At 37.2% G+C, this 25,678-nt stretch overlaps 1 protein-coding gene across 5 annotated transcripts in view; it reads left to right on the top strand.

Moving 5' to 3' along the window:
* Sos2 (SOS Ras/Rho guanine nucleotide exchange factor 2) overlaps positions 1-25,678 on the top strand; it is a 207,751-nt gene that overhangs the window by 65,778 nt on the left and 116,295 nt on the right. For all 5 annotated transcript variants that reach the window (XR_007835198.1, XM_051195930.1, XM_051195928.1 and 2 more), the window contains exons 12-20: positions 749-871; positions 5,951-6,054; positions 9,093-9,315; positions 12,564-12,683; positions 12,835-12,997; positions 16,713-16,830; positions 18,613-18,785; positions 21,619-21,735; positions 24,330-24,591. Coding sequence is in view for 4 of the 5 variants with exons in the window: in XM_051195930.1 (XP_051051887.1) it covers positions 749-871; positions 5,951-6,054; positions 9,093-9,315; positions 12,564-12,683; positions 12,835-12,997; positions 16,713-16,830; positions 18,613-18,785; positions 21,619-21,735; positions 24,330-24,591 (1,403 nt within the window). In the remaining variant the exon portion in view is untranslated. The remainder of the gene's footprint in view (positions 1-748; positions 872-5,950; positions 6,055-9,092; positions 9,316-12,563; positions 12,684-12,834; positions 12,998-16,712; positions 16,831-18,612; positions 18,786-21,618; positions 21,736-24,329; positions 24,592-25,678) is intronic.

Genomic DNA, 25,678 nt, shown 5'->3' with positions numbered 1-25,678 from the left:
ATGTATTATTGAGCCTAAAAATTAACAGTTCCTATATTGCTAATTTCTAAATACTAAGATTTGAGTTGGAATTTTTACTATATTTTTAAATAGCATTTTAAATGCTTTGTAGTTAAAAATGTGAAATATTGGCTTTTTCTGTGCTGATTAGTATTACCTATAAAGCTTTTTTGTTTTGTTTTGTTTTTGTTTTTCAAGCTCTGTAGACCAGGCTGGCCTGTAACACACAGAGATCCACCTGCCACTGCCTGGGATCAAAGACATGCACCACCACGGCTGAACATATAAAGCTTTTTTAAAAACAAGAATAAGAATACAGGGACTAGAAAGATGGCTCAGTGGTCAAGAGCAGTAATTGATCTTCCTGAGGATCCAAGTTTGGGTTCCAGCACCCATGTGGCCTATAACTCCAATTCCAATGGCTCTGACCTCCATGGGCACCTACAAACACACGCACACACACACACACACACACACTCCCTCATGCATACATTCGTGCACACACAGGCATGTGCCAATAATAATAAAAATAAATTCTAAAAAAAATAAAGAAAGAATACAAAACCTTGGCACCAAATAGCCAAAGACTGTTTTCTTACATGCATAGTTTCTTGAGAGTAAGACAGCAATTGTGCTTTTACATAGTGATAGGAAACAGGATTGCTTAGCCAAAACCTGTTCCCTGATGTGTCCAACGTCTCTTTCATAATATGTGAACAAATTTCTCTTCCTTTGAATTTATTCTTAGGTTTGAAATCCCAGAACCAGAACCCACTGAGGCAGACAAATTGGCACTAGAGAAAGGCGAGCAACCAATCAGTGCAGATCTGAAAAGATTTCGCAAGGAATATGTCCAACCTGTGCAACTCAGGTTTGATCCGAAGTCACAGTTTTAAAATATTTTACTGTGTAGTTCATATGCAAGTTCTTAGCTCTTACTTCAAATCCTCTGTCACTAACTTTATTTCACCTGTTTCCTTCTTTCTCTGTAAAGATAATTTTTAGATAAATAACCGTAATGTAGTTTAATTATTTAAATGTATCACATTATTTGTATCATCTGTATATGCCATGTAGTAGATTATGTTTATATACCGAGATACCTATTTGTTCTTTTAATTTTGTATGTATTTGTGGTTTGCATGCATGTGTTTATGAGTGTTCACATGTGTGTGTAGAGTCCCAAAGTTGACATCCAGTGTGTCTTTCTTGATTACTCTCTGTTTATTTATTGAGACAAGCTAGTGTAGCTAGCCAACTTTCCCAAGGATCCTCTGATGTCTCCCCGACAGGAGAATCTGCCTGGATTACAGATAGCCACATACAAACTTGCCTACTCTAGATTTTTTTCCCCATTTTTTTCTTCTACATCTCAGTATACTAATATAGTAATTGTGAATGCTTTCAAAGTTACAACTCTTTTTCTCCTCAAAATATATAGACATTTGATACTTTAAGGAATCTTCATAATAGTGGAAGTGTATTTAATTATAGTAGCTATAAGTTGCTAGATACTTACCCATTAGTGCTTTATCTTCTCTATATTATCCTTGCAAAACCAATTTTTTTTTTTTTTTTTTTAGTGCTAGGGATGTAACAGAATTTTATGTGTACTTCATATATAAGGAAATTAAAACTGAACAAGATAAAGTAATTTGAAATAGTTTATATAAAGGGAGTGGCAAGATAGGGTTAAAACCTACATCTGAGTTCTTTACCAGTGTGTTTTTTTTTTCTACTAAGCATTAAGAATTTAAAATTCATTTGACTAGTGCCTATAGCCCAAATGAGAACCAAAGTATCTACTTCTTTCCACTGTAAACCAAGTCATCAGATTAATTGTATGTTTATAACCCTTTTCTCTACAAACACCATGTCCTTGGTTGCTGTTGATCAATACACTGGAGCTCTGGAACTGAATTTGTTAATTGTTTCTTTATTTTCCACAATAATTGCCACAAGTAATTACAATCTCAGGTAATGATAGTGCTGATAGCTGTCTACTCCTGCCATGGCTTTCCTTATATAGGTTGAACTTATTTACCAATTGGAAATAGAGAAGCAATTAAATTTTCTCTAGAGCTATAATACATTTTTTGTAATATACGGTCAAATTAACTCTCCTTATATGAGGCATACATTTATGAAGTAGCTATTTGGGGGAAGAAAGTGATTTTAGACTCAGTCATGTTGAGTTTGTGTGTGTGTGTGTGTGATACCAATAACAAAAATAACTGACTGCTATAATTTTATGGTACCATGATTCTGTGATTCTGCTGGTGAACAGGGATATATGGAAGTTATATGCCATTCTACTTAGAATGTTTTAGTGAGTTACAAAATATGCCTTTATATATTATAATTTCAGGACTAGCAGGGCCTGGTATCACAGGTCTGTAACCCCAGGTGCTCATAGAACTGAATTAGGGAGGTCACTAGGTCAAGGTTGGTCTGGGCTATACAGCAGGTTAAGGACCATCTTAGGCAATTAAGTAAGACCCCCTCTCAAATAAAATGTAAAGACATGGCTAGGAACAATGTTTAGTGGTAAAATGTTTGCCTAACACACTTAAGGCATTAGATCCAGTCTCAGCAAAATAAATAAATATTCAAAAATAGTAGAGATGAGGTTGGAGTAGTTATTTTACTGTACTTATTTATATCACATACATTTATTGCTCTGCCATTCCATTACTTACCTAATTTTTTAGGTATATTTTAGGTACATATTTCTTAAATACTTTGACACACACACACACACACACACACACACACATATATCTTTTTTTCATTTTGTTTTGTTTTTTGTTTTCCAAGACAGGGTTTCTCTGTGTAGCTTTGGAGCTGTCTGTCCTGGAACTCGCTTGTAGACCAGGCTAGCCTCAAAAGCACAGAGATCTGCCTGCCTCTCAAGTGCTGGGATTAAAGGCGTGCACCACTCTAACCTGGCCCGACTTGCATTAATATCATTAACAGTTTAATACTTATTATGTTTATTCTAAACACATCCAAGTGTACTTTAAATTTTAACAGACATATAGATCTTTTTTAAGACAGGGTTTTTCTGTGTAGCTCTGGCTGACCTAGAACTCACTCTGTAGACAAGGCTAGCCTCAAACTCAGAGATCTGCCTGCCTCTGCTTCCTGAGTGGTGGGATTAAAGGCATACCCTACCAATCCCAGCAAGACACACACACCCTTTTTAAAAATTATTTATCTTTTTTATTAATTTATTTTTTGCATTCCAATCCCAGTTCCCCCTCCCTCCTCCTCTCCTGCTCTCCACACTTCCCCTCCCCCCTCCCCGCCTCCCATATGTTCCTAGGAGAGGGTAAGGTCTCCCCTAAGAAGTCTACTAAGTTTGTCTCATCATCTTGTTGAGGCAGGGCCAAGGCACCTCTCCACCTCCACACCCCTGTGTCTAGGCTGGGCAAGGTATCTCTCCATATAGAGTGGGCTCCACTAAGTCAGTTTGTGCATTAGTGCACTAACTCTGGTCTGACAAATGGGAAGCCTGCATAAGACTGAACTACAGTTGCTTAATATAGGTGACAATTGTGCAGCTGGGACAATATATGAGGCCATTGGCAACCGGTCCAAGATCTAACTCTAAGACACACATCTTTTTTATCAAACCTCAGAAAGATCCTTGTGTCCTTCTAATAGAGTTGTGTTCCATGTCAAAAGGCACTATTCTGATTTCTCCTTCCATAGACTAGCTTTATCTTTTTAAGAATTAACAATTAGGCAGGCGTTGGTGGTACACGCCTTTAATCCCAAAACTCAGGAGGCAGAGGCAGGGAGATCTCTGTGAGTTGGAGGCCAGCCTGGTCTACAGAGCTAGTTCCAGGACAGGCTCCAAAGATACAGAAAAACCCTGCCTAGAGAGAGAGAGAGAGAGAGAGAGAGAGAGAGAGAGAGAGAGAGAGAGAGAGAGAGAGAGATAACATTTAAATCTGTTTTTATTATTTTCATTTCAGTCCTCTTTCATTTAAAATGCTGTTGAGATTGATCCATGTTACTTATATCAGTAGTTTTAAATTTTATTGATATGGCAGTGTTTCTTTGTGTGAATGTACCAATTTGTTCATTTATTTTTCCTATGGGAAGACAAGTGGATGTTTCCAATCTTTATTATGATGAAAACTCCTAAAAATATTGATCATAAATCTTATTGTGAACCTTAACTCTTTGGCTTAGCATAAATGAATGACATATAATGACTAGTGGGAAGTTTTATGTGTATGTTCAGTTCTAAAAGAAATTGTGAAAACTTTTCGTAGTATTTTCAGGAAGATTGTATGTGAGTTCCCATGCCCCTTTGCGGAAGTGTCTGTGTCTTTCATGCCTTAGCTGTGGTTCTGAGTGTATCGTTTCCCACTGTGGCTTGTCTCCCTTAGTGACACATAAGAACTTCTTGTTTCTCACTGATTATTCACATTTGTCTAGTACAGGAGCTGTTTAGGACTTTTTTTTTTTTACTGGGTGGTTGATTTTTTTATTTTTTAACTGAGATGTAGGGGGTAAACTGAGAAGGTTGCAGTTTGCTGCATTTTGTCAGGAAAACGTATTTTGCAAGTTTTTCTTCCTCTTGGTGACTAACCCCTTAGTTTTCTTATTGATGCTTTGATAAGCTGAAACTTTTAGTTTTGATAATTTCTAGTGATGAGACTTTTTTTTCATATAACAACTTTAGAATTGTGTTGCTGCTGGAGGAAATGGAGCTTCTTAAATTGATCTAAGCATAAACTAAAAGCTAGCAGTTCTGTGATCTCTTGATGCATCCTAAGCTGCTGCACTAACCAACCCCTCAGTAATGTGAGGTTGTTTAACACAAACAGCATGACACACACTGAAAGTTAACTGTATTCTCTCATCCTTCTGTGAGGGAAGAATAGGACCTAACTGGAAATTGTCATTTTTTGAAGTAATGAAACAAAAAAATGCTAATGCAACTAATTTATATTACAGTGTGTCTGTGGTAGTGAGTGGAAAATTGCATATGTGTAGATGATAAAGTCATGTACTTGCAGTATCATAAGAAATCATCTTATGATTTTTTTATAAAACAAATGCTCTGTCCAAAGTAGTGTTTTTGTCTTTGGAAATAAACTACGGGATTATAGACTTATTTGTATCTTGTAAAGACATTATAGTAGTTGAATTCAAAGTTAAATACACTAAATGATAGTTTTTCCATTTTATGTGAAAATGAATCAGAATTTATATTTCAAAACTATTTTCAGGGGACTGGGGAAGGATGAAGTCCATAAATTGCTTACCATGTAAATGTGAGGACCTGGGTTAAATCCCCAGCACCCATGTAACAATCTAAGTATGATAATGTGAACCTATTATAATCACATCCCTGGGGAGGTAGAGACAGGATCCTGGGAGCATGCTCATCAGCCAGCCTGATGATGATGACGATGATGGTGATGATGGTGGTGATGATGATGATGAAATGATGGGGGTGGTGATGATGATGGTGGTGATGATGATGGCAATGGCAACAGTAATGATGATGTAGACAAGTGATTGAAGAAGACACATAATGTTGACTTCTGTCTGCTCAGGCAGACCACACGCACACTCACATGCACACACGCACATGTACGTATGTTTTGTTGAAGAATTTAAAAATATATTTTGTACTAATGGAGCATGATTCTTTTATATAAGAATAAAGAAAATGTCCTCCTTCTTAACATGAATGGTTAATAAAGCCCAGAAATGAGGTTTTATACTTGAAAACATCTTTAGGATATCAGTTTAGTGCACAGTTTGAAAACAGTCCTTTCTTATGTTTTTAAAGTATGTGTAGCATTGAGTATAGTTTGGAAGGTTAAGTGTTGGATTGTCTTTGCATATGGAATTCACTACATGAAGAGAAGTGAAAGAAACTTAACTGAACACTTGGTTTCACTAAACTTTTTTTCCATTTTATCAGGATCTTAAATGTCTTTCGCCACTGGGTTGAACATCATTTTTATGACTTTGAAAGAGACCTGGAATTGCTTGAAAGACTAGAATCCTTCATTTCAAGTGTAAGAGGTATATTATTGAAAGGCTTGATTGAATCTTGTGTTGTACTTGAGTTTGCTTTAGAAATAAACTAGTTATCATGTTTAGAAAACTGAAATAATAATTAGGATAACAGCTATCTTCTCTGAAAATCTGATGTGTTTTAGCATCATCTGAAGTCATAGAGCCTTGCCTTCTCAGGTGTTTGTTGTCTTGTGCATTTGCTTTCCCATCAGTGCTGGGGACTGAACTCAAGCCTGCTGAGTACCAGGCCAGTGCTGTACACTCAGCAACCCCCTCACCTTTTCAAGTTTTTGAGAATACTTCTTTTAAAGAAGTCAAAGACTAAAAATAAATTTAAGATAGCTTGCTGCTGTTTCAGAGGACTCGGGTCCTAGTCTCACCACCCCATCATGCTGCTAAGTGTTGCCTAAACCTCAGCTCCAGGCTATCTGAGGCCCTATTCTGGCCTCTGTAAAAACTTGAACAGTCACGGTGTTCTCTCTCTCTCTCTCTCTCTCTCTCTCTCTCTCTCTCTCTCTCTCTCCTCTCATACTCATGAAAAAAATTATCTTAAGAATTTAACATTTAGGTCAGGCGTTGGTGGCGCACACTTTAATCCCAGTACGTGGGAGGCAGAGGCAGGTGGATCTCTGTGAGTTTAAGGCCAGCCTGGTCTCAAGTTACACAGAAACCCTGTCTTGAAAAAAAAAGAAAGAAAGAAAGAAAAAGAAAAAAAAGAGGAATTTAACATTTTATGTCACCTCAAGGTTCCATTCTTTAACTAAATAAAAATGTGATTAATTTTTCCTCCTATTCTTCTTAATCTTGTTCTTTAATTTGGACCATTACATTGAAAAAACAGTACTTGCTTCTGGAAAAGCATTGCAGGAAATCCCTTCTGCACTGGAAAGATAAGACTTTCCTTCTTGACATTTCAGAATCACAGCTTGTGAAATGAAACTCCAGGACTTATTAGTTAAAAATAGAGATTTTACCAAAATGTGCATTATTAAATAAACACATTTGTTTTAGCTAACAGTGTATGACATTGCCTAAAACTAATATAGCACACCTAGGTTTCACCTAAAACAAATATTTCTGCTCACAGCTTCCAAGGGCTCAGTCTGTGCTCGTTTGGCTCGATCATTAGGGACTGTGACTGGAAAGAATGAGGAATTAGAGGGCATAATAGATGGAGCTGTTCACCTCATTGCTTTCCTATGCATTCCTTTGTCCTAACTTTGAGATGTCAAAGATAATTTTATTGTGTATTTGTATCTTTAAATTGTTCATAATACTAAATTAAGTTTAAATTTTATTTATTTTTAAATTTTATATGTATGGGTGATTTTGCCTGCATGTGTGTCCGAGTACTACGTTCATTCCTGGTTCCTGTGGTAGTCACAAGAGTGCACTGGAGCCCTGGGACTGAACTTACAGCTATGAGCCACTGTGTGGGGCTGAGAAGGGGCTGAGAAGCAGACCTGTGTCGTCTGCAGGGGCAGCCAACGTTCCTGGCTGCTGAGCTGCTCTGCTCTCCAGATCCTCATTTTATATTTTTAGAAAGGGTCTCATATATCTGAGGCTGGATTTGAACTCATTCATGGAGGCAAGGATGATACTGGACTCTTGTTCCTCCTTTACCTTTGTATGCTGGGAATAAAGTATATCAAAACTATTAATGAGAATAGTAAAGTATACATAATCTAAACTTTAAAGTGTATATATTAGATTTATTTACTGTGTGTGTATGTGTTAGTGTCCTACATTCTTTCCTGTATAAATTATACCTCAGAATATGCAAATATTTCATGAGGAAAGCTGATTTTTTTTTAGTAGAAGTAATTCACTTAATAATTGGAGAAATAATGATATATCAACAATCCACACTGCTAATTAAATAATAGAGAGATGGGTTCACTGGTTAAGAGTGCTTATTGCTCTTGCAAAGGACCTGTCATGTGGCTCATAACTGCCTGTAGCTAACTCTAGGGGAGTGAACATCCTCTTCTGGTCTCCAAGGGCACCTGTATACACACACACACACACACACGCACGCACGCACGCACGCACGCACGCACGCACGCACGCATGCATGCACACAGATATACATACATACACACAGGTACACGCACAATACACACACATACAAACACACACATATACATACAGACACACACAAACACTCATCTTAATATTTTTTAAATGAATTAGAGACCTAGAATTAGTAAATCCCACAAAAAGGAAAGAAAATGAGACATATTAGAATTAGACTGTGTCTATATCTCTGGGGATAAATAAACATGGCAAATGGTGCCATAGATATCAAAATGCAAAATGCAAACTTGGGAAAAATCCATAGAACAAATAGCACAGGATAAGTATTACCATTTCTTCAGCAAATAAATTACAAGCATTTTAAGTGATAATAGAGGAACCTGTATATTAAAGAAAATGCTATATTGACTAAATGTCATGTTGTATCCTATTTTAAAGTTTTATTTGTTTATGTGCATGAATGTTTTACCTACACATATGTCTGTGTACCATGGAGATAAGAAGAGTGCATTGGATTCCCTGGCATTGGAATTAAAGACTGTCATAGGCCCTCTGGAAGATCAGCTAGTCCTCTTAACCAGTGAACCGTATCTGCAGCCCCTCATGTTGCTTTAGAAACAAGTCAACTGTATGAAAACGTTTGAAAGTTAAATTTGAATACTAGCAAAACATTTGACGATATTAAGATTTTGCTTTGCTGGGTGTAGTGGCACATGCCTGTCAATCAGCATTTGGAAAAATGGAGGCCCAAGGATTGAGAGTTTGAGGCCTGTGTTTGTACTACATGGTGGGAATCAGTTTGAAAAAAAGGTGTCGGGGGTGGAGGGGAGTCAATTTTTATATATAACAGTGGTATTGTGATTATTTTGGAGTTTTTAAGATCATATACTTAAATATGAACAAAGTGACAAAATGTCTTGTAGTTGTTGAAGTCAGGTGATAGTTAATCTTGCTGTTTGCAGTTATGCTTGTCAAGTAAAGGGCACTTCTGTTTGTTTTTTCCCTAGGGAAAGCTATGAAGAAATGGGTAGAGTCCATTGCTAAAATCATCAAGAGGAAGAAGCAAGCTCAGGCAAATGGAATAAGCCATAATATTACCTTTGAAAGTCCACCTCCACCAATTGAGTGGCATATAAGTAGACCAGGCCAGTTTGAAACATTTGATCTTATGACCCTTCATCCAATAGAAATTGCACGTCAGTTAACACTTTTGGAGTCTGATCTCTACAGGTAGATAATACTAATTTCTTGCTTTATTTCAAGAACTTTGGATATACTTACCTTTTTCCGAATGTTTTGCTAATTAGTCATTAATGTTTAAGATTAGCTCTGAGCCAGTGAAAAGAGAGGACTGGCCCTCCAAGTTGTCCTCTGACTTCCACACATGTGCTTGTGACACACTCCCACCCCACCCCCTCACTTACACCCCCACACAGATACACTATAAATAATGGTTAAAAAAAAAAAAAAAAAAAAAAGCTTGGTTGTAGTTCTGGGTGAGGTGTTTTGTTTTGAAGCAGGCTCTTCTGATGTAGTGATTAAGCCTGGATTAGTGATAAGAAGATGACGAATTCCACAGAATAGCAGCTGCTTCCAAGGCTTCCTGCCCCACTCCCGATGCATCCCAGATTGCTTTAGTAGAGATAGTGCAGTCAGTGTGGATGTGAGGGTTCTTGGCAGGCAAAAGAACAGTGTTAAGTGATGCAAGTCCTACCTTTATCACAACCAGGCCCCAGTGACTATTGTAGACCATGTAGGTAACTGCTCCCTGTTGAAAAATAAGCCCCGACCATGATTCCTTCATAGCCTTTCTGAATGCAGAAGCCCCTCTTTTGTATCCAGACGTGTTTGGTGGGATAAGCCTTCATCCCAGCAGTTGTGAGGTAGACAGCAGGATGGTCAAGAGTTCAAGGTGAGCTTCAGCATACAGCAAATTTAGGGTCAACCTGAGCTACACGAGGCCATGCCTTAAAACAATAGAGTAAACGAGAAAGTATAAATATCCTGGAGAAGTTATCCTCATAGGGAGATTTTTCTTTTTTATTAATTTTTTTGTAATGGGTGGTTTGTGTGTGTGAATATCTGTATCACATTGCATGCCTGGTACCTTTGGGTATTGGATCCTTTGGGACCAGAGTTACAGACACTTGTGAGCCACCATGTGGGTGCTGGGAATTGAACTGAGGTCCTCTGGGGGGGGAAAAAAGCGTTTTTTTAAACTGCTGACCCATCTCTCCAGCCTGGCCTGGGCAGCTTTTTTTGTTGTTTTTGTTTTGTTTTGTTTTACGATTACACTGGGAAAAGGCAAAGCTGTATAAACGTCAGTGCTCTGGGCACTGTAGGAATCATCTTCATCTTCATTAGACCTGGTGTCTGTGGTTTGTCCTGACTGTGCCATTCAAAATCTGACCTTTAATGTGCCACCAAATGTTTGTGAACATCTGATTAAGAACATCATGCTATATTTTAAGTAATGTGGAATTCAGTTAGTCTTTATAAATAGGTGTGTTGTGATTTGTGACAGGCAGGCATAAAGGAACTTGTTACTAGAGGCAGCAAAGCAAATAGTACTGAATAAATTTTCCCTCACAATTGAATGTGTGATCAGTTAAAAGATGAGATGAATAGCGTTTTTTAAAGTACGTAGTTTTGTGTAGGCATGCTTGTGCCATGGAAACTTATTTGTTTTTCTGTGATTTGTTTGGTAGAAGAAAAGTAACATACAAACATTGATTCTGTGGATAAATACCTAGTGAGATATAGTTCTAAATAAGAAAATTTATTCTAAAATATATATATTTATTTATTGGCCTGCAGTCCCAGAACTTGGAAGGCTAGAGGGAGAGGGGCAAAAGTTTAAGGCTGTGTTCTGAATCAGAGAGAATCCAAGGCCTTCCTGGACTACATGAGTCCCTGTCTCAGGAAAGTAGTATACACACCAAAAACTGTTAGTAAGTACCCATTTGTCTTCAAGTCTACAGAAACAAAAAAGTTTTTAAATATTGAAAACTAGAGGACATTTATTGTAGTGAGATAGTCCTTCTGTGGCACTGACCACGCCCATTGGGGGGTGGAGCCATGGGCGGAAGTGACCTGTGGAGGGAGAGCCGGGAAAAGCTCTCTTGCTGGCATGACTCAGACAGGAGAGCATCGGGTTGAATTTTGTTCATCTGTCTAGGTTGTAAGTTATTTCTCCCTGAATAAACATCTATTCGGCCTATTTGTTTATCCTGATCCTTATTTAACCTCAATAATTTATGGCAATGACATATTAGCCAGTTTTTAAAGTATACAATCCTGACTCATTAATGTCTTAATCTTCTCTTCTGATTTTTATTAGTTATTCCAAGCATTCTAAAAATACAGATAAAAATTAGTTCTTGTATTGATATTTAATAAAGACCAGGAGAAACAAATAGGCCAAATAGATGTTTATTTAGGGAGAAATAACTCACAACATAGACAGATGAACACCAGCAGGTTCCTGGTCCCAAGGATGCCTCCAGATGTACTTCTATCCCCATGTTGCAAGCCAGAGAGCTCTCCTAGCCCCCTCCTCAGACTTCCTCCCTCAGGTCACATCAGCCCCTGTCTCCACCCCAATGGGCGTGGTCTAAGCAACAGGTGTGGATAAAGTGAATATCTCACAACATTCTTGGACAACAAAAAACATTACAGATAATATTGAAATTCTTAACAAGTCTCCCTAATTATACTGTTCTCTGTTCCTTCCAAGAAATGACCATTACCCAGGACTTGATGTTTATTCTTTCTGTTTATCTTTATAATTTAGGTGTCTGTGTGCATAGCCCTAAGTAATACATAGTATTATCTAGCATATTTTAAAGCCACATATATTTATGATGCCACTCTGTGCCAAGTTTTTTTATTTAGATTGTTTTTGATATTTGTTCAAGTTGATGTTTAGTTCAGTTTGCTTATTTTAGCAAAAGTCATAGAATAGGCTTGTTCTATGGTTCCTCTAGTTGCTTAATAGTGAGCTTCTAAGCTGTTTGGGGTTTTTTCCTTTTGTAAACAATATGACACTGAGCATTCTTGTAAATGCATTCCTACTATTGTGTAAGTTTATCCTTTGTGTATTCATAGAGACTGAATTGCTTAGTCAGTTAGTATGTGTCTTCAGTGCTGTGAGATATTAGCAAGTTGTTTATCAAGTGGTTGGTGTACCATCTTTAACTCAGTACCAGCATTAGAGACTTGCTGCTTTCTACTTTACTTTTTGGTAAAACTTTACCTTTTGGTAAAACTGACTTCTTTTAGTTTGGCGAGTATAAGATGAGATTTTATTGTAGGTTTAAGGGTTTTTCCCCTGAGTGATAAAGCATTTTTTTTTCATATTTATGACTGGTTGGGTCTGTTTCTATGTGACTTAACTTGCAAATATATTTCTCAGCATTTAGATAATTGACGACTAAACTTTTGTAGGGTGAGTTGTATTGATTGATGATGTTTTACAGGAAAGTCCAACCTTCTGAACTTGTAGGGAGTGTCTGGACCAAAGAAGATAAAGAAATAAATTCTCCAAATTTATTAAAAATGATTCGCCATACAACAAACCTCACCCTCTGGTTTGAAAAGTAAGTTTTTATTTACTCTGTCTTATTGTTCCTCAGTAGTCATAATGTTAAGTCATATTTAAGCTAAAACTCTGGCTTTATAAAAAGGTTTCTTGTTTTCCAAGTGAGGTGAATAAACTTTTCTAAAGCACGGATATTTTGTTGTTGTTAGATGCATTGTGGAAGCAGAAAATTTTGAAGAGCGAGTGGCAGTGCTCAGTAGGATAATAGAAATTCTGCAAGTGTTTCAAGATTTGAATAATTTCAATGGCGTGTTGGAAATAGTCAGTGCGGTCAATTCAGTATCAGTGTACAGACTAGATCACACATTTGAGGTAAGTTTTAGCTTCAATATTTAATCTTTTGGGAGGGCGGATAAAATTAACATGAGATTACTTCTACCTATTCTTAAGCAATTATTATTTTTTTAAATCTGTCCATACCCTTACATTCAGAGGTAGAATATTAAAGTATGTATCAGCATATACTGGCAAGTGTGGATTTTTTTCCAGTGGCACATTGGTAGTCTCCTAAATGACAAAGAATTTTAAGTGTATATTCAATATACAAATACTTCTTAGTTACTTTTAATGTAACTTTTAATGTATAGGCAAAAAACCTAAAATTATTTTAAATTATTTAAATTTTAAATTATGATGTAATATTTTATTTCTTTTGGAAAGTTTGGGAGGTGCAGAGTATACAGATATTTTGTGTCTTTTAATTTAAAAATGAACATCATATTGTATACAGATATTTATGACATGCATTTTATTTTTATACATTGTTCTGTTTGTCTTTCAAAACAAGGGGTTTCTGTTGGGAGTTTAGTGGCTACATCATTTTCTGTCTTGTGGATGAATTATAATTTAGTCTGTCAGTCTATTTGGGAATAACTAAATTATTTCTGATTTTCATTAAGACATATAATTTATCATGGACCGTTCACTCATTTATTCATGTGTCTCTGAAGCCCCAATTCTCTCCCTGGAATCAGTTTCCAGAGACAAAATTCCTGGGTCATTTTCAGACTTTGGTACTTTTGCTAAGGAGTTTGCTATCAAGAAATGATATGTGCCCTGGATATTACTATAATAAATTTTTACAGATTTAATGGGCCAACAATAAAAGTTCTAAGTTGTATTTTTAAAAAATAACTAGGGACATTACTATTGTTAATGTATTTATTAGCCACTTTCATTTTTTTCTTTATTTCCCTAGTCATGTCCTCTCATTTTTCGGTGGGTATTGTATTTTACTTATTTATATGGAACTTTTTGTCTGTTAAAGACATTAACACAGACCATTTATAGGCCCCTAGTTTCTGTATCAAGCAAAGTCTCCTCACTGTGGATTCTTACCTTGGTTTTGCACCTACAAAGGTTTCTCCCAAGTGAGGTGAAGAAGGTAGGATCTCAAGTGTCTTATCATGATGTTGCCTTTATAAACATGGGTTCTTATCACTCTCAGACATACTCTTAGATTAGAAACATAGAGAACAAATATTGCTGTCAAATACTCCAGACCATAAAGTTGCCTGGGTGCAGACATGGTAACTGTAGCATTGTTTCAGTAGCAGAAAACTGGAAGCTACTTGGGTGCCCGTCAGCTACAGAATGATAAATGTCCTGCACTTGTAGGAGGGACTGTTGTCCCTGAAGATGAAAGTTGAAAAGGGTCTTTGTATATTCCCCTGGGAGAATATTTGTGTTGTTTTGTTCTTGAGAAAAAACATAAGAAATCTTCAGAATGACTATAATTCCACTTTATTACAACAAATCCAACCCTCTAGGTAGATTTGTGCAAATATTGAGAATGACGTGGTTGTCAGGGATGTATTGGGGCATTTGCTCAGCATGTATAAAGTTCTGGGTTCAAACCGGGAGGGGAGGGGAGGGGGAGAGAGAGTGGTTTTGATTGATTCACTTTTGAAATTCCTAATATTTTCCCTTTTATTAGGAAAGGGGAAAAATACTTATTTTTTCAGTTTATGTGTTTTCAACTTAAATGTGTTTATCTGTTAAAGATAGTAACACAGCCACTTACATAATAATTTTAGTTCTGGGGGCTGAAGAGATGGCTCAGTGGGTAAGAACACTAAAGGCCTTCCCACAGGACCTCGGTTTGATTCCTAGTACCCACACAGAGGCCCATAACCATCTGAAACCCACCTCTAGGAGGCCTGACATCCTCTTCTGACCTCTGTGGGCACCAGGCACATATCTTGTGCACAGATGTGCAAAAAATAAAAATAAATAAATCTTTTTAAAATTTTAATGAAAAAATACTAATTTAATTCTGATTTTGTGAAACTGAAATTGTGTTCATTTTAGAGGTTAAACATTAAGGGTTTTTAATATTGGGCAACAGTATTATACATAAGGAATAATAACATCAAACATCTGTGTATCTGGCATCCAGACTCATTAGTTTTGGGGGTACATACATGTGGAGGTAATTTGGGGATCAATTCTCTCTTTCTACCATGTGGGGTCTAGGAATCAAGCTCAGGTAAGACGTCTTGGTAGCATACACTGAGCCATGGTGCTGGTTCATTCAGCATATCATTTGCTTTCTTTCTACTTTAGAACAGTGTCTTAGTTGGGGTTTCTAGTGTTGTGAAGAGACACCATGACCATGGCAACTCTTAAAAAGGAAAGACATTTAATTGGAGTGGCTTGCTTACAGTTTCGAGGTACAGTCCATTATCATCATGATGAAAAGCATGGCAGCATGCAGGCAGACATGGTCATGGTGCTGGAGCTGAGAGTTCCTTACATCTTGATCCAAAGGCAACAGGAAGTAAACTGAAACACTGGGCATGGCTTGAGCATATATGAGACCTCAAACCCCACCTCCACAGTGACACACTTCTTCCAACAAGACCACACCTACTGCAATGGAAGACCACACCTACTACAACAAGGCCACACCTCCTAATACTCCCTTTGGGGACCAATTTCTTTCAAACCACCACAAACAATTAAGAATTTTATGCTTTTAAATTTCTCCCCCTATTTTTTAATATTTGTATCTATATAATTTCATTTGGCATTTTTCTTAATTTTTATTTAAACATGGAGTGTAGGGTACACATGTGTGCAGAAGCATATAGTCATGTGTACAGATATTTCTCAGCACTGTCTAACTTGACAGAGTTTCTCTCACTGGAACCTTACCTACCTGCCTCTGCCTATAAGGGAATCTTTTTTAAAATTTCCTTTTTGGTGAATATTTTTATATCTGGAAATACAGTTTAATTTTGTTTGACTTTTATATACAGCAAGATTGCTAAATTCTCCTATTAGAATCCCTATAAACATATATGTTTGAGTTATTTTTCCCCAGAGACAGTTGAATATGATGCCTGGGAGGTGGTGGTATTCCCTGGTCTCTTGGTGTCCCTTGTTGGTGTAGGCAAGGGCTTGAGCAGAGTATTGACTAAGAGCTATTTATTAAACAGCCACATTTGTGTCCTTCTTAACGTACAGGAAATAGATACATGGTTCTCAAGCATAAGGTCACTATGGGTTTGTGTTTATGTGTATGTGCTTTTATTCCTCATTGCATTGTAAATTATTCTACCTCCAATAAGAAAAATGTAGTAATGAAACAGAAAAGAAATGCCTATGTTTACTTCATTTGCTAGATTTTCTTCAAGTTTTCTTACCTTCCTACAGTTTTCTTATTGCTAAGATTTGCCCTCAACCTCAAAAGACCGTTTAGTCAAAGAGCATGTAGTCCTAAAGAACCATAGTTCTTCCTTCTGACACTGCAGTTTATGCCTGGGTGATTAAAATGTTAACAAATAAGGTCCAAGGAGGATATTTTAGCCTTAGTCTTCTAATTTGTAGTAGAAAGAACACAAATTCTTAGTTTTTATATTTATAGATAAAAAACAAGATTACTCATTTTAGCAGTTTCCAAAGGAATAAGACTCACAATTTTGAAAATAATTTTAAGCATTTGCAAAATTTTATAAATTCTAAAGTTCTATATTCTTATGGATCCTTATATGATTGAATTATATTCAACTTCCATATTTTAAAGGCATTGCAGGAAAGGAAGAGGAGAATTCTGGATGAGGCTGTGGAGTTAAGTCAGGACCACTTTAAGAAATACCTAGTGAAACTGAAGTCAATCAACCCACCATGTGTGCCTTTTTTTGGTAAGTTACTAAACATACATACTGTATTTTGAATATGAATGTGTTGTAATGAAAAGAGACAAGGTCTTTCTAGAAAGGTTATCCTTATCCATATGAATTTATCATTTACTGATAAATAAAAGCCAAAAATCTACTTCTGTCTCTATATAATGAAGATCAAGATAATTGCCTCTATAAGTTGTTATAAGAATTTAACAGTCTTATGAAGACTATTATGAAGTGCTGCTATTATTTTTATTTATCTGCATCACATCTGCAATGTTTCAATGTTTATTTTTAATTACTATTAAAGTGCTTTTACAGAGTTTTTACAGTTCAGAATTACATTACTAACATAAATTATATTGGGCAGGGCTTTAGAATGTGAGTTTTTCTTAAATATGATTATGTGTAGCTGTACATACACACTCTGAGAAAAGCATCATTAGGCAGGTTTTGTGTAAATATCATAGGGAATGCTTACACACTCCTAAGTGATACCAGCCAGTCATTTATTATGACCTCTTTGGAGTTGTTCTCTTTGTTGTTGTTTGTGTTAGACAGAGTCTCAATTATATTGCCCAGGTTGGCCTCAAATTCCTGAGCTCAAACAGTTCTGCCTCTGCCAATATGTCATGCCTTTAACATGGCCTTGAGGCACAGTAAATGTGAGACATACAAGGCTGGTGCCAGTGTAGCATAGTGTACTGTTTTTACAGTAAACTTTTCCTTATAAGTAAAATCAGTTACACTCTAAACTAATAATAAAACTCAAGCATAGTAATGTATGTGCAAGTAACATAATCATTTGTTATGATTACAAAATATTATCCACCTGACATAGTTATATTGCTATATATATGATGGGTCAATAGCAGTCTGTCTGTACCAGAGTCACCAGAAACACCCGAGTCATGCATTGTGCTGTAGTATTACAAAAAAGATTTCTTCAGCTCCCTATTATTTTATGTGTGTGTGTAGGGGGGGTGGAGGGGATGATCATTAAACATATACTGTGCTACTGAGCTACACCACCCCAGCCCTTTATTGTAATCTAATGGCACCATCATTGTATATATGGTTAAGCATCATTATGTGTCACATGACTGACTTCACTATTGGAACTGGATGATTTATTTAAATTAGAGGTTTTTTAACTGTAGCACTATTGATTGAAGTTAATAGGGAAAATTGTTGTGAAGGGTTGTCAATTATCTTGTAAGGTGTATAGCAGATTCTTGTTTAATAATGAGCAGTAGTACCCCAGACTTGTAGCTACAGAAATGTTTAAATATATTCCCAACTCTCCCTGAAGGACAAAATTGCCTTTATCGAAGAACCTCTGATTTAAATGAATCAATGATTATGCATAAAAAGGTATTAGAACCTTTTTCACTGTCTAAGTGATGGACTTCAAGAAGCAGTTTGTTCTGCTGTTCTTAAATAAAATTGCTTAATTTGTCAATAGTCACTTAAAGATCGTTGACATTAAATGTTTTTACATCAAATATTAAAATATTTGTTTTAAGTTTTAACTCATGGGGTTTGGATATGCTTGGTTTGACATTTCTTAGAATAGTAACCTTTGGCTTTAATGAAGCATATTCTTCATTTTCTTTTTATTTAAACTCTGTGTTACAAATTAATAATCACTTCTGGGTCTGGGAGTTTTGCTTTTTCGCCTCTTTAGAAGTGACTGCTGGGTTCTATGCTGTGTGTTTCGGCTCTACCAGACCAGGCATCTTCCCAAATGATTGATTAAACAAGACCAGTCTTAAATAACTTAAAGTATTTTTTAACTAGGAATATACTTAACAAATATTCTGAAGACTGAAGAAGGGAACAATGATTTTCTAAAGAAGAAAGGGAAAGATTTGATCAATTTTAGTAAGAGGAGGAAAGTAGCTGAAATTACTGGAGAAATTCAGCAGTATCAGAACCAGCCGTACTGCTTACGGACTGAACCGGATATGAGGGTAAATATTTCTTTATTTGTCTTTGAGAGAGATGGTATTAAGTCATATGTAATCATTAAGAAATGTCAGTGATGCATGGTGCTCTCTTTTACTTTTGGAAGTAAGTTAACCTTTAGCTAGCAATGTAAATATTAGTGAGTGTCAGCACTCACTACTGTCAAGCAGAGGTGTCTACACTGTCAGCTCTCACTACTGTCAAGCAGAGGTGTCTACACTGTCAGCACTCACTACTGTCAACTAGAGGTGTCTACACTGTCAGCACTCACTACTGTCAACTAGAGGTGTCTACACTGTCAGCACTCACTACTGTCAAGCAGAGGTGTCTACACTGTCAGCACTCCTCACTAACGTCTAGTACTTTCTCTTGGGAGTGTTGCATCTTTGTGCATCAGTTCAAGCAGCTCTTCTAGAAAGAGACAGAGGGAATGGAACATTCATACAATAGAATAAAAGCCCACCACTGCTGAGTGATAGCTAGTTTAGATATTCCACATACACAACATTGAATGAGTCATCCCTCCATAAGGTCACTGTAGGTATATATACATCACAGATTTTTTTTTAACATTCTGTCAGTTAGTGTTCCATTTTGAGTAATAATACTTAATATGGATTATACAATAACACAATATATGGAATGAATTCTAAATGAAAGTAAATTATAATACCATGCTCATGTAGATGAGTTTTATGGTATTGTTCTTGCTTGAGGCTAAGAGTGCATTGTAACTATCAATCATTCCTCACAAGCAGACAACTAAGAAAAGGCAGAACATCTTTAAAGCCCAGAGTAGAGTCTGCAGTGCATTTTCCATAGAAGTAATGTCCTATAGTTGAGTACACTTCCACTGCTATGTTTATGTGATCTTCTCTAGGCTTCTTACCATCGTTTAGAGCAAATCTGCCTTCCTTAGAATCGAGTCAAAGTGAATTTAAAATTAATTAAACAGGCCCAGGCATGGCAGCTTATGCACATAATCCCAACACTTGAGATGTAGCAGCTGGAGGATCAGGAGTTCAGGACCATCTGATAGACAGAGGTGGTGGCCTATGCATCATAAGACCTTGTCTCTACATAAATAAATAACTTAGGCATTCACTTTTCAAGCCATTAGTTGACCAATTTAAGTAATATTGGAAGATAAGGCAAAAGTTGGGTAAATCAAGAGTTGGCATTTGTTATAGCTTTACAGAGGATCAAATTACTGTTGCCTCATAGCATCTTTATTTAGCCAACTTGTGAGTTCAAGTAGGAATGTATGTTAAAGCAGCAATGTTTCTGACATTTGTAGGATGCCTGAAGATGACTCATTTTACCTACTGCTGAAGTTAAAATGCAGTGTCCTAACCATAGGCATAGTGGCACATGCCTATCATGCCAGCACTTGAAAGGCTGAGGCAGGAGAATTACAAGTTCAAAGCAGCCTGGGCTTTTTTGAGACAGAGAGAATTTAAGTTAAGCTAAATCCAGTATTAGATTCCAGTGTTTATTTTTTTTTTTAAGAAAGCATAGGAAATGCATTGAAAAATTTGTGCACAAAGAGTTTAGAATTGTTAGCATAAAATGAATTCAAAAATACCTGTTTGAATGACGGAATGGAGAATGGTGAAATCAGTCCTAGAACGTCTATTAGAAGATTAATGTATTCACATACATGATAAAGGCCGTTATAGTGTCTGTCTCTGGTTAGAGGAAGAACTCTTTCTTTTTCCTTTTTGTTTTCTTTCCCATTTAGCCCAATTGTAACTCAAACCATTTCATCATTTTATAGTTTAAAAGCAGATGCAGAACTAGAGAGGATGGAACACTTAAGAACTTACACTGTATACTCAGGACCAGGTAGCACGTAAGAACTTACACTGTATACTCAGGACCAGGTAGCACGTAAGAACTTACACTGTATACTCAGGACCAGGTAGCACGTAAGAACTTACACTGTATATTCAGGACCAGTGGAACACTTAAGAACTTACACTGTATACTCAGGACCAGCGGAGCACTTAAGAACTTACACTGTATACTCAGGACCAGTGGAGCACTTAAGAACTTACACTGTATACTCAGGACCAGCGGAGCACTTAAGAACTTACACTGTATACTCAGGACCAGCGGAGCACTTAAGAACTTACCCTGTATACTCAGGACCAGTGGAGCACTTAAGAACTTGAATACTCAAGACCAGTAGCACTTAAGAACATACATTGTATACTCAGGACCAGCGGAACACTTAAGAACTTATACTGTATACTCAGGACCAGGTAGCTCCAGCTCCAGAGCTCCGCAGGCATCTGCACTTGTGTGCACACAGATATTGTTTTTTGGAATTTTACTAACTCATCTAAATTTTCTACATAAAAACTTACGTTTAAGCTTAGAATATATATTTGTAGTAAATTTTTTGTTAAATACAGTGTTTTGGTCTTACAGAGTAGCACAAAAAAGTTTAAAACTATAATTATCTTTTAAATTAGTTTTGAGTTTACTTTAACCCAGTTATATCACATTTTTTTCCTGCTTGTCCACATACTGTGGTTTTCAATCATAATCTCCATTGTAAACTCTGTTGGTAGATGAATGGTGGTAATTTTGCTGTCATAGTGAGAAGGAATATACTTGCTAAGAGACAAGTGATAACTAATGACTGAGCTGGGTCCATATTAATTAACAGGATGTAACTTCCTCAGAAATTGTACAGTCTTGCTCATGAGTAGAGAGTAGGATGAGCAATCTTTATGAATATCTCAAATACTGTGATTTGTTTTAGTTATGTTAATAGGAACTCGTTTTAGTAAGACCAAAGTTATATTGTATTATGTATGTGTTTAATTCTAGAGATTCTTTGAAAACCTTAACCCCATGGGAATTTTATCTGAAAAAGAGTTTACAGATTATTTGTTCAACAAATCGCTAGAAATAGAACCCCGAAACTGCAAACAACCACCTCGATTTGTAAGTTCACTATAATTATGGGAATTTTTTTATTTTAAAAAATAATTTTTTCACTGTTTAACAACCTGTTCTCTTAAAATTGTTATATAAATTTGTTGCTGTTTTGTTGTTTTACTCTATAGTACTATTCAGTTTTTAAAATTATGTATACAAAGTGAGGATGGAACTCAGAGATGAGTGTTTGCCCAGCATGCATGAGACCCTTTTGACAGGAACTGATTTGTTTGTTGTTGTTGTTATTGTTGTTGTTTTAAATAGTACTGAATGTAGAAACTAGGTCCACATGAATGCAAAGTATTTTTCATTTTAGTACCACTATTTATCTGTCCATTTTTTACCTCCTGATTTAATAGAAAAGTTATATGAAAGTGAGGCCTAGAAGCAAGTAGCTGGATGGAACAAATAAAAATACCAGGGAAAGTAACCTGCAGTGGTGGTGCATGCCTTTAATCCCAGAACTGGGGAGGCAGAGGCAGGTGGATCTCTGTGAGTTTGAGGCCAGCCTGGTCTACAGAGCTAGTCCCAGGACAGCCAGGGCTACACAGAGAAACCTTGTTCAGAAAAAAGTAGAAAAGAAAAGAAAGAAAGGTTGGCCAGGGAAAGAATAAACAAATTATCACAATATGTCTAGCATGACTGTTGCTCGCAACCTTCGTGATGCTAGTGACCCCCAACTGTAAATTGTTTGTATTGCTACTTCATAACTGTAATTCTGCTACTTTTATGAATCATAACATAAACATTTGTGTTTTCTGATGGTCTTAGGCAACCCCGTTTGACCCTCCCAAGGAGTCACAACCCATAGGTTGAACACACCTACTGTAAAAACCCTGTTGATTCCCTTAGTGTGAGACGAGCCAGATATCCTCAGCCATGTGCACAGAGCCTCTTTGATTTATTCAGTACCCAGAAATTTCTCAGTAAAACTCAGTGACAGAGCTCTGGGGGGGGGGGGATTCGGGGTGGGGTGATACCTCTGTCCTCTGGGTATGCTGGCATCAGCCAGAGGCTCAGGGCTGCCTTGGGCTCTTTAGACTTTGACTTTCCAGTTGCAGTTTGCAACACTTATAGTCCCCACAGCACCTGTACACATGCAGACATGCACACACACATGCATGCATACGTGCGTGTACACATACAATTAAATGTAGTAAAAATTAATTTATTTAAAAATTGAGGCTCAGCAGGATAAAAAGGCCATTTTAGGGCCACGTGACTAGATAGATGATAAAGCTGGGTTTTAACTCAATTTTCCTGACTCAGAACTTTCTGGTTTTTATTAGGTTACCTCTGTCAGGATTCTAAAATCAAGCAACTAGAGCAGGAACAATGATAGTACCTTTTACTGAAGTTTTGAAGTGCTAGTGTAGGGATTGTTTGTTAGCTTAAGGTCAGAAGAAAAATTATCTTCTTTTTAAAAATGAGGCTGGAGAGATGGCTCAGTGGTTAGCATCACTGTTTGCTCGTGCAGAGGACCTGGGTTCAATTCCCAGCACCCACTTGGCAGCTCACAACCACCCACAACTTAAGTTCCAGAGGATCCAGAGGATAGACACTAGGCATGTACGTGTTGCATTTACATACATGCAGGCAAAACACCTATTCACCTAAAATAAAATTTAAAAACAAGTACATATAGCATATTATGTCACATAAATTTATGTTTTCTGGTAAATGTTTGTGAAATTAACATACCAGTAGTGTAAAAGAGAAATTTAGGATCAAATATTTAGGAGCAAAAAAGTTATTTACACAATAATTTTCAGGAATTTTCTCACTAAAATTATGTTTAAAAAGATTTACTTATGGAGCCCAGTATTAACAATCTAGTAAAGTCTGGAAATTACTATAAAAATGTCACAGGCTGCCCTTGAAGATGGTGATTTTATCATACCCTTTAAAGAGTATGCTTAAAATAAGCCTTTCCCTGATAATGAGATAAACAACTAACTTATCCACCATCATGGAGCCCTCATCTAGTACCTGTTGGAAACAGAAGCAAACACCTACAACTAAACACTGAGCCAAACTAGAATCCAGATGCAGAGAGGGAGGACAAGACCACTCTGCAGAAACATATAGAGACAGCTGACCTAAACAAGGAGGAGCTAATGGGCCCCCAGACTGGTAGCTGGGAATCCAGCATGGGACTGACTCAGACCCCCTGAATATGGGTCTCAGCTAGAAGAACTGAGGTCTAAGGGACCTCAGACAGTGGAACCAGGTTGTATTCCTGGTGCACAAAAGGACATTGGGGGCACATTCCCCATGGAGGGATACTCCCTTAACCTAGAAACAGGAGAGTAGTCCTAGTCACTACTCTAAAAGACTTGACAGATTTAGATGACCCCTCCTGGAGGCATCACCCTACATGTAGGGGGTGGTAATGGGAGGGGAGGGTGGTGGGGAATATGGGAGGGTGGGAGAGAGGGAAAGAGGGAGGGAAGGAAAGAGAAAGGGAGGAAGAGAGAGGGAACTGGGATCCATATGCAATAAATAAATAAATAAGTTAAAAAAAATAAGATAGCTGTTGGTTATAAACAAATTGCATACACATTAGTGCTATGTAACTATACTTACTTAACTTCTCTTAGCCTAGGAAATCAACATTTTCCTTAAAATCTCCTGGAATAAGGCCTAACACAGGCCGACATGGCTCTACCTCAGGCACGTTACGAGGTCATCCGACACCTTTGGAAAGAGAACCGTATAAGATAAGCTTTAGCAGGATCGCTGAGACCGAGCTTGAGTCAACAGTATCAGCACCCACCTCTCCAAACACACCGTCCACTCCCCCTGTGTCTGCTTCTTCAGACCACAGCGTGTTTCTAGATGTGGATCTCAATAGTTCCTGTGGTGAGTAGATACATAAACCTCTTGGTGAGAAGAGGAATTTTAAGTCAGTCATTACTTCTTTCCAGTTGGGGAACTGTAGAACCCTCAGTACTCATGTGTCAGCTTGACATAAATAGAGTCACTGAGAGAAGAGTCTTACTGAGGGAGTGTCTAGGTCAGGTTGACCTGTGAGCAGGTCTGTGGGGAACTTTGTTTATGACGTGAGTTGAGATGGGCAGACCTGACCACTAACAGGGGTTCCAGAACTACACACAGTGGATGTGAGCCATCTTGGCATACACCTTTAATCTAGTGCTCAAGAGGCAGAGGCAGGTGGATCTCTAAGTTCAAGACCAGCCTGGTCTGCATAACAAGTTTCAAGCCTGCCACAGCTACGTTGGGTTATACTGTCTCTTAGAAAACAGTGAAAGTGACTGAACAGGAGCATGCAAATACACACTGTTCTCTGTTCCTGGTTAGGGACTGTAACTGGGAACTGTGGGCTCAGATAAGCTCTTTCTCCACAGACTTGCTCTTGTCAAGGTGTTTTATCACAGCAACAGGAAACAAAATTAAGATACTATGTCAGGGTGGCTAGTGACATCTAAATGTGGAAATAGTTCTTAATATAAGGAGCAGAGAATCACTTAGGCAGTGTGTGTGTTTTCTAATTTATCAGTTAACAAAGATTTCTGTATTACTTTTTGGAGTAATGGATAATAAAACAAGGACATAAATTCCATAAAAGAAATTAAAATGGATTATGATGTATAAGAATTTACTTAGTCTACAAAAGGAAAAACATCCTAGGCATAATGAATATTAACTTCAAGTTACAAGCTAGCATGTCAGAAGATGGAGATAGAGTTTTCTGTTATTCATATAGTGCATTTTACTTTTGCAGGGGAGTGATGCTATTAAGACAGGGTCTCTCTACTGAGCCTAGCTGTCCTCAATATGTAAATTAAGCTGGCTTCGTGCTCACTATGTAGACCAGGCTGGCCTCATACTCACGGAGATCCGCCTGCTTCTGCCTCCCAAGTGCTACAGTCAAAGGCATGACCTAGTGCATTTTTTAAATGAAGATATCTAAGGAGATCATCCGTGT

The sequence above is a fragment of the Phodopus roborovskii genome, unplaced genomic scaffold (assembly GCF_943737965.1).
Source record: "Phodopus roborovskii unplaced genomic scaffold, PHOROB, whole genome shotgun sequence".
Classification (NCBI taxonomy): Eukaryota; Metazoa; Chordata; class Mammalia; order Rodentia; family Cricetidae; genus Phodopus; species Phodopus roborovskii.
This window is presented reverse-complemented; position numbering and strand designations above follow the sequence as displayed.